The 17,532-nt window shown below is 41.5% G+C and overlaps 1 protein-coding gene across 1 annotated transcript in view; it reads right to left on the reverse strand.

The window, feature by feature from the left end:
- Positions 1–17,532, reverse strand: part of KALRN (kalirin RhoGEF kinase) — a 513,548-nt gene that overhangs the window by 318,466 nt on the left and 177,550 nt on the right. Inside the window, exon 3 of the mRNA XM_031053208.2 lies at positions 15,432–15,546. Coding sequence (XP_030909068.2) covers positions 15,432–15,546 — 115 coding nt within the window. The remainder of the gene's footprint in view (positions 1–15,431; positions 15,547–17,532) is intronic.

A 17,532-nucleotide genomic window follows, 5' to 3' on the forward strand; every position in this document is an offset into this window, starting at 1 on the left:
GATGCTTGTCAATGCCCTGAATTATTCACATAAGCTCTTCCCATTTTGATGACCATGCTGTACAATTCAGGCAGCCAGTTCGGACCAGGCAAGTACCAGGCCAAATACATACACCTTCAATTATAATCACGAATTTTGCTCCTTTTTTCTAATATGTGGAACAAAAGCATTGATAAAAACATAATCAGACAACTAGTACTAGAAACTTCTAGTGGAAGAGACTGTAAAACCACAATAATTTTGGATTTGATGTAGAACCCACAGAAGCACTAGCCTAACCCATAATTTTAGGTGCTTTATAATATAAACCTAAGGAAAATAGATTAAAAACTCTGTTGCTATGACATGCTTCATACACAGCATAGAAAACATAGCTTAAACAAGTCTTTGACAGTTTCCTACTGCTTGAAAATAACAAAAGTACTACAATGGTCTCTTATGAGATTGAGGCTGTACCTACCGATTCATAGTACTTCAATGATAAAATCACCCATAAAACTAGTAGCTAAAAAGAACTGACTATTCCTGCATTTTTTGTAATTACTGATTCCAAACATGAAAACTGCTTCAATCCTCATGGATATAAGCTCTCCTAAAATCATTAATGTGTGTCCATCAAGCAAGGTCACACAGGTTGTTGGTATCTGGAAATAGAGGTGATACTGGAAATAGAGGTGGGTCTGAGTTTATGACACCTGTTGCTGCCCAAATAATCACACTGTGGGGATGCTGCATAGATGCAGTTGTATCCTGATGGGTTTTTAAAGAACAGGATGTTCAATGACCATGCTTCTTTAACTCTAATGTCTGTCTGATAAAAATATCTTCCATCTGGTTCCTGCATGTGCGGTTGTGCCTCACAATATAGGGAGCTTGATTAAGCAATTATGATGGTGCGTGTTTATACTTGCTGGACATAGATGAACTTATGTATGCACTTGACTGCTTTTCTGGAGGAGGATAACAGTACTTAAACAAGAATTAAGAAAAGGACATGAGAAGTATAAGCCTTCAGGCCAGGCAGACCTTTTACTACTTCCGTTGCCTTCTTACATAAATTTCCATGTTTATTTTAGCAAATTAATGGATTAGCCTAAAAAAGTATTGATATCCTCCTTTGATTTACAAATAAGAACAGATAATTAGTGAATGCATGTTTCAACCTTGATGATTTCCTCATTACACCCCTGCCAATTCACTCAAGGAAATATCTTTGTTGTGCCGAAGGATGTAAGAGAGTTGTGGAAAAGTCCTAGGCTTGGTGAAGAGCTGCCTAGACAGATCTTCTGTAGCCCGCTAATTTGAGATACATTTCTTGCTTGATTCTGTTTGCAGAACAGATATGTATTTCCAGTGTGTTCAGACTCTGCTGAAGCCAGCTGTGAGCCTGGAAGAACCAATCCTGTGATTTTCACAGGAGGTGCCTATCAAAGGTAAGAAGAATCAATGGTTTGATAAATCAATCCAGACCCACTCATAAAATTACCAGATATATTCACTTGTTTATAACTACTTCACAATCAAACAAAAAGATTTCTGTTACGTTATCTGGAGATATGACTTCTTTGCTTTTCTCTCTGCCCATTGTTTATCATTAGCTTTATTAGAATTTGACCAATATTTGAACCTATATGCTGCAAAACATAAAGAGTGTCTTACATTAATTTTAGGTTTGGAAAAACAAACCTACATTGTAGGAATGCTGTCATAACTTGTATCATCTTTCATCCTGAAGGATCTTAAAGAGTGTTGCCATGAATTAACCAGGTGTTATATAAAACAAGGTTTAATATTATGTTCTAGAATATTTCACTCAACAACAAAAGCAGAGGGATCTGCCCTTTTGTATAGGACTTAGACAAAGAACAAAATACACCCCAGAAGATCTTTGACAATTTCCTTTGAAAAGGAACTTAATTCTTTGCCAGAGAAAATGAGAAATATGAGAAGAAAAGCAAGGACTTAAAAAGCTGCATGCCAAAAAATGTTCACAGGTGCAGGAATTAAACTTTTAACAGAATCCCTAATTACACATCTGATTTTTGGCATCTTTTCAAGGCAGCACGAACACAGTTAAAGTTCTATGCATTTGTGTCCTCCCACAAAAAAAGGTAAAAATGTGTTTTCATTTGTAAAAAACTATTATAAGTCAATTACTTCTAAGTGGGCAAACTGGGCACAATATTGGCAAGATGAACTTCAGCTTCTGGAAATACTGACTTGTCACCAATTTTAAAAGCCTAGATTTGGAGATCAAAATATCTTTGCACTGGTACTGTATCTGATACATTTATTTGATTTATGCTGCTCCACTTTCTGTGCTTTATTCAAACATGTCTACTTTAATTTCCCACGTGACACTGGGAAAGTATGAAATATATATTTTAACATTAGGACAATAAGCATCTTATTCACTAAGGCAAAAATTTGTAAACCTAGTGTCAAAGTTAGAGCAGGCAGACCCTCAAGTGGCTTCTTTCTCAAAGGTACTGAGCTGATTTTACCTAACAAAATTGTATGCCTTTTTCATATAATTCATAGTGCCCCACAAGTCACCAGAAAAATACTGCCGATGCTAATATACCACAGATGCAATTTAACAGTCCATAAAACTACAGAGATGAAGTGTCCTACAGAATTCGTTCCTAAATGAAAATCCCAGGAAACCCAGAAAGGTTTAGGCTTTTAAGCTGACCCTATTTTTCTGTCACCTACCATATACCATCTCACACCGCAAAATCACTGGGGTGGCTGTTCTGGAAATTAAGGAGAAATTGAGATTTCCAGTAAGCCTGGTAAGTGTGGAATGATATAATAGTTGAGCTCTGCTTTGTTAATGGAGAAGAAAGAAACCCAAAAAATCCTGCACATACTGCTTGCATATTTGATTCCTAGTCTAACAGTTCATTAACAAAGCAGAGCTTCCAGACATTCTTCCTATGGGTAAGATTGTTCGCTACTTTGCTATGTACCTGCTTTTTAATTAGATTTTGGAATGGAATCACAGCTCCTTCCCACAAATCTCCAGTGAGAAGCAAAATCTAAATTAATCTGTGATCCCAGAGATGTTTGCTTCTGCAGACGCATTTTCCGAGCTAAATTACAAATGTTGTAGGAATAGAAGAATGGAGAAATAAGGGGACATAACCACAAAACTGGATGTGATTAATCAGTGTTGTAAGAGTTTAGTTCTGTCCAGAGAATGAAGGAAAAAGAGGTCTAAAGAAAAACAAACATATCGCCTATCCGATTCTTAGATTAAGTTTAGTAACAAGGCAGCATTTTCAATCATTCTTCCTATGCGTAAGATCACCCACTATTTTAACAGGTACCTGCTTTTTATTTTTATTGTGTTTTGGAATTACAATTCTTCTATAAATTCTTCTAATTCCTAGACCTACTCCATGGCAAAACAGTGAGATACTTTTGTAAAGTGCATTTTCTATAGAGGTGACAGAAGGTGTCATTGTGGCACATGGCCAATTTTTTACCCAGTGCTCCCAGTTCAGTATGGGGAAATGCAACTTTAAGGACCTTCTTGTTTCCCTGAAATAAGGGGTCTAATCTAATCCCTAATTAAAGAAGCCTGTATTTCAGCTTCATGCAGCGTAACTACTAAAACCAGTTAGGGTATTCTATCTTCAAAATGAAAAAGATCAGCTAATTTGGTTTAACAAACCTTTGTGAGGTGTCTTCTGTACAGACTGGCAGATTCAGGTTATACTGTTAAACTAACAGAGAAGAGAACTCAGTGTTGTGTCTAGAACTAAAATTCAGGAAGCTCTGACTGTGTGTCTCCCCTGATGTTCCAGAATGGCACCTACCTTAGTGCAAATGTGACCTAAATTAAACTTTAGGCTCCATCTACAAAGACCTGAAAAGACACAAGCAGAGCTGCTGAGGCTATTGAAAAGGAAACACAATTTTAGTCCCCAATTAGGACTGACTCACAACAGAAAAACAATGGAAGGAAAAATTTGCATAGCTGCATTAGCAGAGGACTTTGGCCTCTAGGGTGATCAACTGCTGAGTCCCAGAAGACACATTTAATAATTGCTTGGATGCTTGACCCTGGTTTAGGACTGGGGGAGGAAGAAGTGTTGAATTTTACCAACCAAAAAATTTTAATGAATAATTCTTTTAAACTAAATTTCAAAAAGTGGCATTTATTTGATCCTCAATGACAACATCAATAGCAGAAGCACCTGGTTTTCCAGATGCTCAAATAAAGAAGCAAACTTAACTCATACTTCTAGTGAAAGACTAAGTGCTAATATCACTGCATAGGTATTAGAGATTGCTATTTCTTCGTGTTTTCCCATGGGAAACAGGGTGATAGAGGAGAGCTACATCATATGAACATCACATACACACTGAGTAGTGCACAGAAAAGGCATATGAAAGCAGTCTGAATTTGGCTGGAGATGAACTGCTGCTGCTATTACATATTTTAGAGAGAGGGGCAATTATTTTACAAAGCCAATGCTGTACTACAATTTCTATTCAATGACTTCAACCGAAAGGACCATTCAGAAAAGATGTCCATTGTAAATATTGCACTGATCCTGCAGCAAGTTCCTACTTTCTCTTGTTCGCACTGTGGCAGGGATACGTGGAAGAGGTGCAGGATATTTCACTGAATGCTGTTACAAGGCAAGGGAAAGCTTCTGGGGCTTTGATTTTTTGGTGAAGTACCACAAAGGAATTTTCTCAAATATTACATCACTGGAAAGTTCTTCAGAGACTCTTGAAACTTAGACATAAAATAAAGTCCTGTGTACGCAGGCAGGGAAATCAATGCTCTCTTGTTAATAGTAGAAAAGTACACTGTGGCACACGTTGCAGACCAGACAGTATCTGCTGAGCCAAAAGCATGCTTGAGTTACACTTTTCTGCCTTTTCTTGGGGAGAAGGAGAGATTCTAGAAATATTTTTCTTATTTATGATTTTCTTTTTGTGTTAAGGTATCTCTCTCTCTCTCTCCCGTACTATACGTAGCCCAACAGCCTCATAGTTACAATTATATTTTGCTGCACAGTGTTACAGGATCCACAGGGAGCTCTGCAGCAGTGCCAGGATCCACAAGGAAAACATAAAATACCACAGACTGACTTGGTTAGCATCACCTTGTGGAAAATGAGGAGAAACCATTGATGAGATTTACAACTGCTTACCAAACTTGGATACCAACTCCCTTTGCAAACAGCAGGGAATTGAGCATCCCAACCTCTAAGACAAATCTTGCCAGTCCCAACCCATACTTTCCATACTATGAGAGCATCAGCTTGCTCAATACCATATGTTACCATGAATTGGTCATTGTTCTATTTTAGTATGATCCAATTTTCTAATACCATAAACTATCACACACTTTTATGAGCATGGGAACTGAGGAACCCTTGGTAGTGGTTTGCACATTGATTCTCTAATAAAGAAATTGCCTCTTATATGTTCTGGAGATACCACCTCTATCTCCAGTCTCCAAGAAGGGATGAGTTCAGACCACCTTTCCCTCTCTGCGGACACACTTTGACACAGCTGTCTATTCTCATTAAATATGTAGAAATTTAATATTCTTGAGAATCTTCTCTAACAGATTGGGTTTAAACAGTGACTGACAGAACAGTTGTGTAAGATTTTTATCATTTGGAGACAAGGCTAGAACTATATTCCTGAAAACACATCTTCAGTCTTACCCAAGCTGTGCACTGGCAAATACAGACTTTGAAGCAGCATCTACACCTGCATCCATCTAGTGAGGATAGGTACCAAGCAGTCTAGACTGAGATGACCCCACTTCTGTGTCTCCCATTATTTGCTCTATACTGGCACACAGTAAAAGTATCATCCATTCTCCACAGGAGCTTAAAATAGCTTTCCACTGCCATTAAGATACCTTCAACAATATTCCCATTACAAAGCAGACTGCAAAGCACAGCAGTTGTTTTCCTGCTTCTAATGACATCCATGAAGAGAGCGGCATAATACGTTTCCAAATTATAATAATATCTAAGAATGAAAAGGATGTAGCACATACTGGAGTTACTGATGAGGAACACAAGCACCCTTGCTGGAATGAGACAAAAAACATTTTACAGCCTCTGCAAAAACTGTAGGAAAGAGATCACCAAAAATAAAAGTTAGGATTGGCTGAACTGCTGCATATTCTGCTGACAGCTGCTGACAGCTTCAAGGAGGGAACCGCACGTGGCTGGTGCCAGCTCTGCTGCCAGTGGGCTGCTCCCACAAAAGGTCTCTGTTTGCTAATTTTAGCTCTTCTGAATTACCACTGACATTAGTGCAAACCTGCCTTCTCCACGGAAGTCTCCAGTCACTGCTGGACCTCTTAGAGTACTATGGAGTGACAGATCTGATGGTTAAAAAGCCCACAAGGGGCATGCAGCAGCTTTAATCAGCACATGCATAGTAAAGGATTGAGAGGGCAGAACAGCAAAGTGTGCTGCAGAGACTCAGAAACCACTTGTCAAGAGCCACTGAGGAAGAGGATGGAGAAAATGATGCTCTACATAAAATTTACAGCAGACTGTGTTGCCTGCTAGCTCCCTCACCCTGAACGGGTACAGGATATATCCTAGTTTACAAGTTTTTGCTGTTTCTCCATCACCTCACCTCCTTCTCCCAGGCAGCAGATCCTGGTACAATCAACATGCAAAAGCTATTTAGCAAGGAGGAACAATGCTGATCTAATCCCCAGACTGAGGGTTTGGACGGAGCTCAAAAAGCAGAATGCAGCAGTGCAGCTCTACGTGAGACAGGTCAGGGGATGGGATCAGGCTCCAGATCCTGCTGGCGCCATTGGGTGTCACTTGGTCACAGTGGCTCCTGCATTTTCACAGTCTTGTGAGTGGTGATGTGCATGGGAAGGAGGCATGTTTTGCTGTTTGCTCCAGATTTGGAGAAATCCGAGCAGAATCTCTCCAAGCCCTAGCCCTCTGTTGGAAATGCAGTCAGACACTACCCACAACATTACTAACAGAAATAGTGACACAGGGAGTGGCTGCACAGGGCAAGCACTCATCCTATGTTTGAAAGCCAGAGATCAGCATCACCTAGCTTTCTCAGGGAGCCGAGCAGCAGCTGAGGCTTCCCCATGAAGACAGCTGGGGTTTTCTCAGTGACTCAGCAAAGCTCAGACCCCTGTGCCACCAATATCACAGGACACTTTGAGGAGGCTCATGTGATGCCGCTGCATGGGGTCACCATACCTAAAGGAGGCTGCTGATTCCAGGTCAGCCCCTTTGACCATGCCTTTGCTGGGAAACACTGACACAGGAATCTCTACCTCTGTTCAGAGGGTTTTAGGAGCCCTCTGGTCCCTCCTGTCTCACTGAGAAAGAGAGAAGTCAAGTGCAGTGATGCTGTGAAACCACGGCCCAACAGCAGTAGCCTGTTGTCTATTTTCTGTACAGTGTACCTGGGAAAATGGGAGCTGTGGAGAGAGACTCCCATTGGCTGCTATCCTTCTGGCTGCTCTGAACTTGCAGTCTGACTGCACTCCCTGTGATGAGGAAGAACAGCCTGCAGCTGCTACAGTAGGGCAGGGCTGGAGTAAGAAAGGCCAAACCAGTGAAACCAAAAGGTGCTGGACCTGAACTGGGTACAGACACTTGATTTGCTGGCTGGGAAGAGCACAGAGTAAAACAGTGACCTTTTATTTCATGGCTTCTGTCCTCCCTGTTGAGCCCTTTCCGCTGACTCCACTGAAGAAGGCATGACTGAGCTCTCACTGGGCTGGAAAAGTAGCACGGTACTGGAAAAAGAAGCTTCTCTTCCAGACCTGTGCATTTTCTTTGTGCATAAAACTTGGCTTGTAGGGCTACCTCTGCAATCCTAAATCTTCAAATGAGTAACCCACTTTAGAATCTTTATATTAGAGATGTTAGATGAACCAGAAAGAACCCAATATGACTTTGAAATCTCAGCATGAGTCTGCATGGTTGGCAGTAAGAGAAAACTGGACCACCTCTTCTTCCCAGCAGAAAAGAACAATTGCCTTGGAAACAATTCAGACACAATAAATGAGGGATTCCTTCATATTAACCATTTTCAACTGCATTTATATTCTAAAATTAAGCAGATATTCAGTGTTGAATAGAATGCTTAAAAACACAATGTCAAGTTGAAATCCTAGTTTCTCTGCATGAGGCAATCAGTAATTTCACTTATTTATTGCAATACAATTAATAGATAATAAAATGGAGCAAGCTGCTACTTAAGAATATAGGAATATTGAAGAAGTCAGTGTGAAAAAAAAAACAGTAACAGATTTTCAGGTCTCCTAAAAATGGTGCAGATATTTTTGAATACAAGACAAACAACCTACAAAGGGATTTGCAAAGTATTTTATGTCCTTTAAGGAATTTCTTTCAAAGAATTCAGTCTTGAAATGACATCAACCTTCATTTCATTTGTTTATTTGAGTCCCTGAACTCAGGTTCTGAAACAAGACAATCAAATCTGCTTATGAGTTTGTCTCGATATTAATATTACATTACTCTCATTTGCCTCCATTTTACAATAGAGAGATGAGAAATACTTCTGCTAGACCAAGTAAAATATATTGATGATCACTAGTAGAGCTGATGTGCAGAGCCCAGCTTACCCTGCCTTTCATTAGTCTTTAGAAGAAAAAGGCTACATGAGCTGTACAATTCACAGTCCATTAACTACAAAGCTGTATCATGCTATTTGTGCTTTTCATCACAAAACCAGTCTGAAAAACCTTGTACTGTTATCCAACTGGAAGGCAGAACAGCAGCCAACTCAGCTGGAACCAGTCTGAGGGAGCTCACAGCTCCTGTGGAGGGGAGAGGACTAGAGGACATTTGCTTTAGGTCCAGAGCTGTGTAAGATTGGTCCATACACTGTCCAGGAAAAGAGCAACAGGGAATGAAAGCAGGAAGTACTTTGGAAACTGGAAAGCCCCCATTTACCTTAGGTTTGGGCTAATTAAAAAAAAAAAAAATCCAGGGACTAAAAATAAACAAACATGAGAAATTGCACCTATTGAAAAAAGACCCAAACAAACCAAACATTTATACAAAACTGCTGCAAGAGCTGAAGAGGCTTGTTTTCAGCCCTCTGCTGCAAGACAAATGCGACAATACCTGACTCATTCCTGATACATCTCCTAACAGCATCTCCAAGATTGAAATGCTACAGAAACCTGCTTCATTTTTTCACTTTATGATTTCAAGCCTTTTCTTTTTGTCCCATTTGCCATGTACACTGAGACCAAATTGCTTCCTTTAGCTCAGTCTTGCATACTGGATTGTAATCACGTAACTTTTTTCTTTCCCTATCTTATTAACATAAGCATCCCCAACACCATCAATCTTTGCTCATGACTCCTGCTCCCAAGGCTCTGATGGCTCTCTCTGCTCCCTCTGTACTTCTGGGAAGTCCACATTTTCTAGCAGCTTCTGGTAAACGGGAGCTTGCAGGGTTGGCAGCTGTAGACACTTACTGCAGAATTTCAAAGTCAATTATAACCACTGTCCACTTATCCAGGAATGAAATGTCTCAACAGATTGTTACCAGATTGTTACCACAGCTGGAGGAAAATCAGAGACCCTCTTTTGAAGAGCTGATCTCCACAAGAGGTGAACACATAACTTGGTGCTGAGGTGTTCAGTAGAGGGATATAGTAAGCAAAACAGTGATGTGGTCAGATACCCTTTAGCAGGACAAGGTGAAGCCACCAACTTTTTCTACATAACTGCCCCAGTCCTTGACAGATAATAGCATCATGGCTGACCTGCTGGAAAGTAGTGAAGGGGAAAGGGATCTGGGGGTCCTGATGGATAGGAGGATGACCATGAGCCAGCAATGTGCCCTTGTGGCCAAGAAGGAAATGGCATCCTAGGGTGCATTAGAAAGAGTGTGGTTAGTAGGGCAAGAGAAGTTCTCCTCCCCCTCTACTCTGCCTTGGTGAGGCCACATCTGGAATATTGCATCCAGTTCTGGGCCCCTCAGTTCAAGAAGGACAGGGAATTGCTTGAAAGAGTCCAGCGCAGAGCCACAAAGATGATGAAGGGAGTGGAACACCTCCCTTCTGAGGAGAGGCTGAGGGAGCTGGGTCTCTTTAGCTTGGAGAAGAGGAGTCTCAGGGGTGACCTCATCAGTGTTTACACATATGTAAAGGGTGGGTGTCAGGATGATGGAGCTAGGCTTTTTTCAGCGATATTCAGTGATAGGACAAGGGGCAATGGGTGTAAACTGGAGCATAGGAGGTTCCACTTTAACATCAGGAAGAACTTCTTTACTGTAAGAGTGACAGAGCACTGGAACAGGTTGCCCAGGGGGGTTGTGGAGTCTCCTACGTTGGAGATATTCAAGGCCCGCCTGGACAAGTTCCTGTGTGATGTACTCTAGGTTACCCTGCTCTTGCAGTGGAGTTGGACTAGATGATCTTTTGAGGTCCCTTCCAACCCTTGGGATTCTGTGATTCTGTAATACCACGTAAAATGGTGGCTGGATCTGAACTGTTTATTGAGTGGTAAAGGGCTCTTAAATTCATTAGTATTCATGTGAGTTATATAGTCCTAATGAGCTGTTTTCTCCAAAATACACTTTTCATTTAAAAAAAAAAAAGAAATATCTAAAAAAAATACTAAACCCCCATTGGCCTCACCAGCTTCACTTCATTTTTACTGTGGCATTTTGATACAAGTGTATGGTGGAATAATTATCTTATAGATGGCATTAGATATTTAGTTATTAAAAATAGTATGAAGTCCCTGGTGTTATTTTTAAAATACGCAGTTATTTTTGTAGATCTACAATAGCCTCCAGAAAAAAAAATTATCCCCAAAAGCTTTTTTTTTGTTTGTTTTTTGTGTTAGGATCATGTAACAGAAAGTGGAGCCCTAGGGTTTAATTCCTATCAATCAACAAAATGAGTTTCACACTGCTCCCGCCCAGAGAAGCTAATATACACAATACCACAGGTCATCAGAGAGGAGCTTAAAATAAATCCAAGAGTGGGTGAGTATTGCTACATTTTGCCATCCTCTCTATTGTTCTTCTATTTTTATAAAGCTCCAATTACTGAACTAATTATTAGACATCCTGAAGCTGTTTTACTGATCCTCACACCTTTCATCGAACTCAGGCAGCTCCGAATACCTGTTCAAACAAGCAGGGCTGTCCCTTGGAAATGTTTTACTGCTGTTATGGGCCCTGGATGTCCCCCAGAACTGGGAATTATTTGGGCAGGTTTTTAAACAGAGGACAAATAAAAAGTAGATGTCTTTAAAAATACAGGCCTCAGAGGCATCTCAGGTTTCCCCCTCTGGAGTGAGCACAGAAGACTGCTTATCTTGGCTGCAAAACAGATTGATGTGTTCAGCCGGAAGATTCACTATAGCTGACAGAGAACATTTCCTTCGTTGTATTGCTTCACCATGCGAGGAGATAACTCAGGCTAATAATATTCTGTCTCCTTTTTATCCTCATATAGCCTATGCATAACTTAATTCTTAATTCCAAAGGGCTCACAGAGGAGATTAGCCTGGTGCTAGTTTCATTTACACACATATAAATCAAAACTCAAGTCTATCAGAATAGATGGTACTGCACCGGTGTTAAAAAATAACATCCTTAGTGAGGCCAGAAAATTCCCCTCAGCTTCCCTGATGATAAACACCATGTTATCCTAGATTCAGTCACGTCCTCCAAATTTCTAAACATCACTTCCTGTTTAAAATTGCATGTAAATAGGAGCTATCCTGATTTACAAGAAATACGGTTTCGCCTATCCAGAAAGCATTAGCATAAATGCAAAACAAGCAGAAAATGACAAAGTGGTAGGAACCTGGCATCTGTGGCAATTATCTTTACATCTAATGAATAGCATCTTTGTTTCTTAGTAACTAATTTTAGTGGAACTGTTTGAAGAAAAGGACCCTGTGATACGCCTGGAAGAACCAGTGTACAGCACCGAACCAGAACCACATTTGTCCACAGTGTCAGATACGCACTTGCAACCTTCTCCTAGAACCCAAGACTGCAGGACCGGGCTTTTCAATCTTCGAGGAGCCCTACATCACCCCAGGTAGTATGGACTGCAAGGTTACCATTTTGGGATATGAATAAACCACATTCCTAGATCTGATATCTTAACCACCAGGTGGGAATCCTCAGCCATACAGGAAATCCCACTGACTGCAGGCACCTGCCTGACCGTGAGTCTCAGCTGCATGAAAGCGCTCACTGTTCTGCTCTAACTTGAACACACATGGCTGCTTTCAGAAAACCCACATTATTATTCCAGTTTTGAAAAAAAATTGCTGAAAGTCAAATCAGAAACTTTGAAAACTGCTAGCAAGACCTTGGTTTCATTTACACTAATCTATCATCATATTTCATCACCAATCTCATACCTACTCAAAGCTCCCACCAATGGGCCACCTCTGTCACTTCCATTAAGATATAAAACAAGGGTTAAGTGATAGATAGTATCAGTGTGGATAGCAATCTGTCTTACCCAAGAACCATTGCACTGGGAATAAAGAGAGAATTACTATACTGGTGTCAATATGATAAATTACAGTCTCTTTTTTCCTAAGGAGGAATTTCTAGTTTTTTAACTAGCACAGAAAACTCTACCCCTTTCAACACTCCGAACATCAGAGCAGTTTCCACTAACATCTTATTTAGAGCCTCTGCTAATGAACATGTTTATTTGGGTGGATGGCTGATGTAGTTATTCATTACAGCACTCATCTTGGAACAAGCATGAACGAGGAGTCAACTGGGGAATTCAAACCCTTCCTTCCATATATTTGTTTCCAAAAAGTAAATGGTTTTGAAAGCACTGCCAGTTGCCCTTGTTGAAGCCAACAAAATGTTTAGGGAAAATGAGTTCTCAGTGTTTTCTCACACCTCACAGGTCACACAATACTGCATGCCAAACCCACAAAGTCTGTGGTCATGCTTCCCTCCTACAGCAGTTGAGTTCACAGCTGTGGCACCACACAAATCAGGACTTGGAGGAACCTAAAGAAGTCACCTCCTGATTCATTATCCCCTCTCCCTAATATTTATACCCGTGCCAGAGGTCTGCCTATAGAGTTATGGAGGAATTTAAGAATAAATCAGATTACTTACTATAGGACTACAGTAAGTCCATTAAAAATCTTTTCCTCATGTCCAGCCTAAGCTTCCCCTGCTTTGGTGTAACATTTTTCTTTCTTGTCCCAGCCCTATGAATCTTTTTGCAGCATCACAAAATGCTTTCAAACACCTTTGTCACTCTCTTCTCTAGGCTGAGCCACCTCTACCGTTTTAATCCTTCCTTTATAGGGTGCTTTTTCTAGACTTCTCTGTTCACTCTTTCTGCTTCTTGCTCCACACCCCTCCATGTGTAGTATCCCAAACAGGAGACAGTACTCTGGTTAATGTCTCCACAGAACCGATCTGCAAGGAGCCTTGAGAAACTGGTGGAAGTGCTTCACGAGTAGCCAGTCTCACAGTGCTTGGCATATTTTCATGATGGGAGGTTGTGCTGTAGAGGAAGGAATGTTCTCTGATATAACCAGAGATGCCCATCAAAAGCTTCAAACATCAGGACAGAACAAGGCTTTGCAGTGGGGACCAGGAGGGGGAAATTTTTTCTAGTATTTTTAGAGAGACAAGCAACTGGGTCTTGCACTAGCTCCATCAGCATGCTCCTCTGTCCCCACGCTTCTGCATCATTGAAGAAAACCATTGCTGGACTGATTCAGAGTGAAGCAACTAAAAGCAGCATCAAAGATTGAGCTTGATCGATTTATTTGTGTGAAGGTGGGGAACAGAAGGGCTTTTTCTTGCAATTGCTGCCACCTCCATGAGGGAAGAGCAATTAATAGAAAAGGCTGACACGTTAGAAAGTAATTTTTGCAACTGCTTGCAACTCCAACCAGTGGTATATTTTTGTATTTGTGACCATGCAAAATAAAGATGAGACAGAAAGGGGCAGTTTCATTACTGCAGCAGCCTGACAGGGACTGTCAAGCCCTGGGACATGCACTTCCAGGGAGTGAGCTACTGCTCTCTCAGCCCTACAGCATGCCTGTAATCTCTCTCACAATATGGTTGAAAATAGAGGTGGCTAGAGGGGAAAAAAGGGGAGTGATGGAAAAACCAAACCAATACAGCTTATTAGTAAAACCTCGATAAGCAGAAGTCTAACACAGCAAAAAATGCATTGCCAGAGGACTTGTGACATACAGGAAAGAAGCACTGGCAGATCTGGCACATGCTGCTGTGTTTGGCCCTTACTCTCTGCAGCCAAGTGATAAGTCTTCAAACAGCCCTCATCCATACCAAACATGAGACCTTTGTTCTCTGCACAGTGCATTTTTAAGGAACTAAGTGTGTTCCGAGACCCTTAACTCCTGACTTCCAGATGCAGCCAAACCCTTTGCCCTTCAGGTGTTAACTTCACACTCTTTGCAAAAACACGAGCACTGTTTAACTGGTCATACCCTGGGTTTAAAAAACTAAGGAACTCCTGGGTGACACAGGGTATGTTACTGCAACCCCAAACATCCTTTCTCAGCACCTCACTTGCCCTGGGTAAGTTACCTCAGTAACCAGTGCAGTGGTTACCGGGTAAGGGTATTGGGTATTTGGCAAGGTTGAGAACAGGGAAAAGAAGCTGGATGTGGATGTACACAGTCTTGTACTCTGAGAGGCGTTAAACAGTGGCACAGAAATACCTACCTGGGTACTGAGCCCTACAAACTGTCTTGCAAAGCTAAATGTGCACTGGCAACAGGCTTCTCTTCCAGCACCCCTGGGAAAGGGATGGGGAGAAGGGACATGGGGAATAATGCTGCAGGAAAAGGTGTTGGTTTACGTGCAGAAAAATTTGAAATGCTTTTCTTTGAAAGCTTCCCCCTTAATCCACCCATGTTCCTTCCTGAGCCCTGAGAGAGCTCTGGGAAGTGCTGGAGCAGGAAGATCCTCCTCTTCACATGGGGCAAGCTCTCCTTGCCAGCCACTACAGTCCCCTACTCCAGCTCTCCCGAACCTCCTACAAGGCATTAAAAGGCAACAGCACATAGCAGGCTTTCTCCAGCTTAATATTCCTTCAGCTTAAATATAGCTCCAGCTATATTTAACTGCAGGCCTCTAAGTACTCTCCTCCCTTTCCACTCCTTTAGAAGAGCCACATGGGGAACGAGAGCTGCTCCTCCTTGCTGTCATGAGCCTGAAGCCTGGGTTTGCTCACACTGCCTCCGCTCTGGGGCTCCTGCCTTGCTGCATGAGAGCATACACAGGAGGAGGAAGGGAACACTTTTGTTCCTCCGTCACAAGAACTGAAGGTACTAAATGTTAATACTTGGAAATCAGCAACTGCCAAGAACAAGTTCCCCACCCACCCGTCCACCCTAAGCTTTGAAGTGTTTTCTTTCTAGCTTTACCTTGGCACGCTGGCCAAATAAGTCACAAGTTTCCGAAGGTCTTCCTGCCTTATTCTGTCGTGATTGCTGCGGGCTGGGAAGGTCAAGACAGGACCACCTCGTTTATCACGGCCACCTGTGGAAAATAGAGGATTGTTAGAAAATCAGGCGGGAAGCACATGTCAGAAAAACTATGTGCACTGAATTGATTAACATAAATTACAGCACATTCAAGAGCCCTTGCACTCTCTGTAACTTTCAGGCTTGCCTCATTGAGGAAGACATGCTTGCATTTGCTGGAGCTCTGAAGGGGGGGAAATGAAAAGATTAAGAACCATAACAAACAAAAAAGCCCCAACAACAAACAAGGAGAATTGCTAGTAGCATTTCTTCTGACTTTTGTCTAATCCCATCAAATCTAGTACAACTGCCAATCCAAGCACGCAATGTTAATGAAATCCTACTGTGGGGATAGTTTGAAACTAGTCAACACCAAGAAAGTGAAAGTATTTTCACTGTTACTCAGCGTATTGCATCGTTCATTGACAGATAATTTACGATGTCCTGCCAGTTAGCAGTCATACATCCCAGTAATGTTGATGCAGTAAGATGTTCTAATCTATCTGGCAATTCATTAGGAATTGAATATTTGATTAGGAGTTCATGCCTCCTGTGCTTTCTATTTAGAGGGTTGCTGGCAATTAGAAAGGTTTTTGGTTTGTTTGGGTTTGTTGGTTTTTTTTTCCCTGTAGCTTTCCTGTCTAAAAATTTGCTTCTTTTAAACTTCCAGGGTCTGGCACTTCATCTTTTACAGCAAAAGGCTCAACCATAAACAAAGTACTCTATCCTCAATTATACAATCACAAATACAGGCATGAATACAATCTATTCTACAGCACCTTATATTATTCTCGGCTGTGAATAAAGTTTAATAAGCTTGAAATGGGAATCCAGTGCCTCACTTAACATTTACCTCTTTCTTCTCATACTAGCACAGGATTTTTTCAGGAACTGTGCGTTGTTAGATTCACGTTTGTATTGTTATCTAGGAAAAAAGTCATAGCAAAACTACAGTTCAAAAAGCTAGCACAGAACTGCCCAGTCCCTGCAAATTAGCTGTAAAAATGCAGATGAATTTGTGTTTTTCAATGGAAAGCATAATCCATTTAACAGAAATACCACTTCCTAGAATGGAAAACAGTGTGCTCTGAACTAATTAACCTGGCCAACAAGAAGAAAAAGCTACACAGGGTCATACATATCTCCAGTACTGATCCATACTGCATTTTATCAAGCAGAACACAGGACGCCCATTCTCTGTGGGGCCATGACTTCTGTATGGGTCCTAAAAAGCAAAAACCTAACTCAGTAGGAAGAGTCCTAAGAGGCTCTGCTGTAAGAGCAGGATCAGTGTGAGAGCACAAGTATCCTGGACTGCCACAGGACAAAGAATTGCTCTAGGCTGAATTTAGATCAGGAATCAAGGAACTGCTTCATATGGCTGGAGTTCCTGCAGGTGGACAAGCCAGAAACCAAAGTGAAGAGATACATGCGTGTACCCCAAAGTACAGGTTTCCCAGCTGGCCCTGCTTGCAGAACAAAGACAACACTTGTAGATTCAGCTCCCATCTGACAAAGTAAATCTTGTCCATTTTACTCTGAAACTGTCCATTCAGTTGATGCCATGACTGATAGAAGCTCACCTTCTAGCACAAACCATCTGTGTCTCCACAGGACCAGAGTTACACAGAAGCAGCTAAAAGTAGCAAAGTTATTACCATATGTATTTGTTTTTTCTACATTCTGTCTACATCCAGGCACAGCTACAGGTTGGGCAGAGAAGAGATTCAGAGCAGCCCTCTGGAGAAGGACTTGGGGGTGTTGGTTGATGAGAAAATGAACATGAGCCAGCTTCAGTGTGTGCTCACAGCCCAGAAAGCCAACCGTATCCTGGGCTGCATCAAAAGGAGTGTGGTCTCACACATTTAGCTTTGCAAGGTCCAAGGAGGTGATCCTGCCCCTCTACTCTGCTCTTGTGAGACCTCACCTGGAGTATTGTGTGCAGTTCTGGTGTTCTCAACATAAAAAGGACATGGAAATGTTGGAACAAGTCCAGAGGAGG

This window comes from Melopsittacus undulatus, chromosome 4, assembly GCF_012275295.1.
Source record: "Melopsittacus undulatus isolate bMelUnd1 chromosome 4, bMelUnd1.mat.Z, whole genome shotgun sequence".
Taxonomy (NCBI): domain Eukaryota; kingdom Metazoa; phylum Chordata; class Aves; order Psittaciformes; family Psittaculidae; genus Melopsittacus; species Melopsittacus undulatus.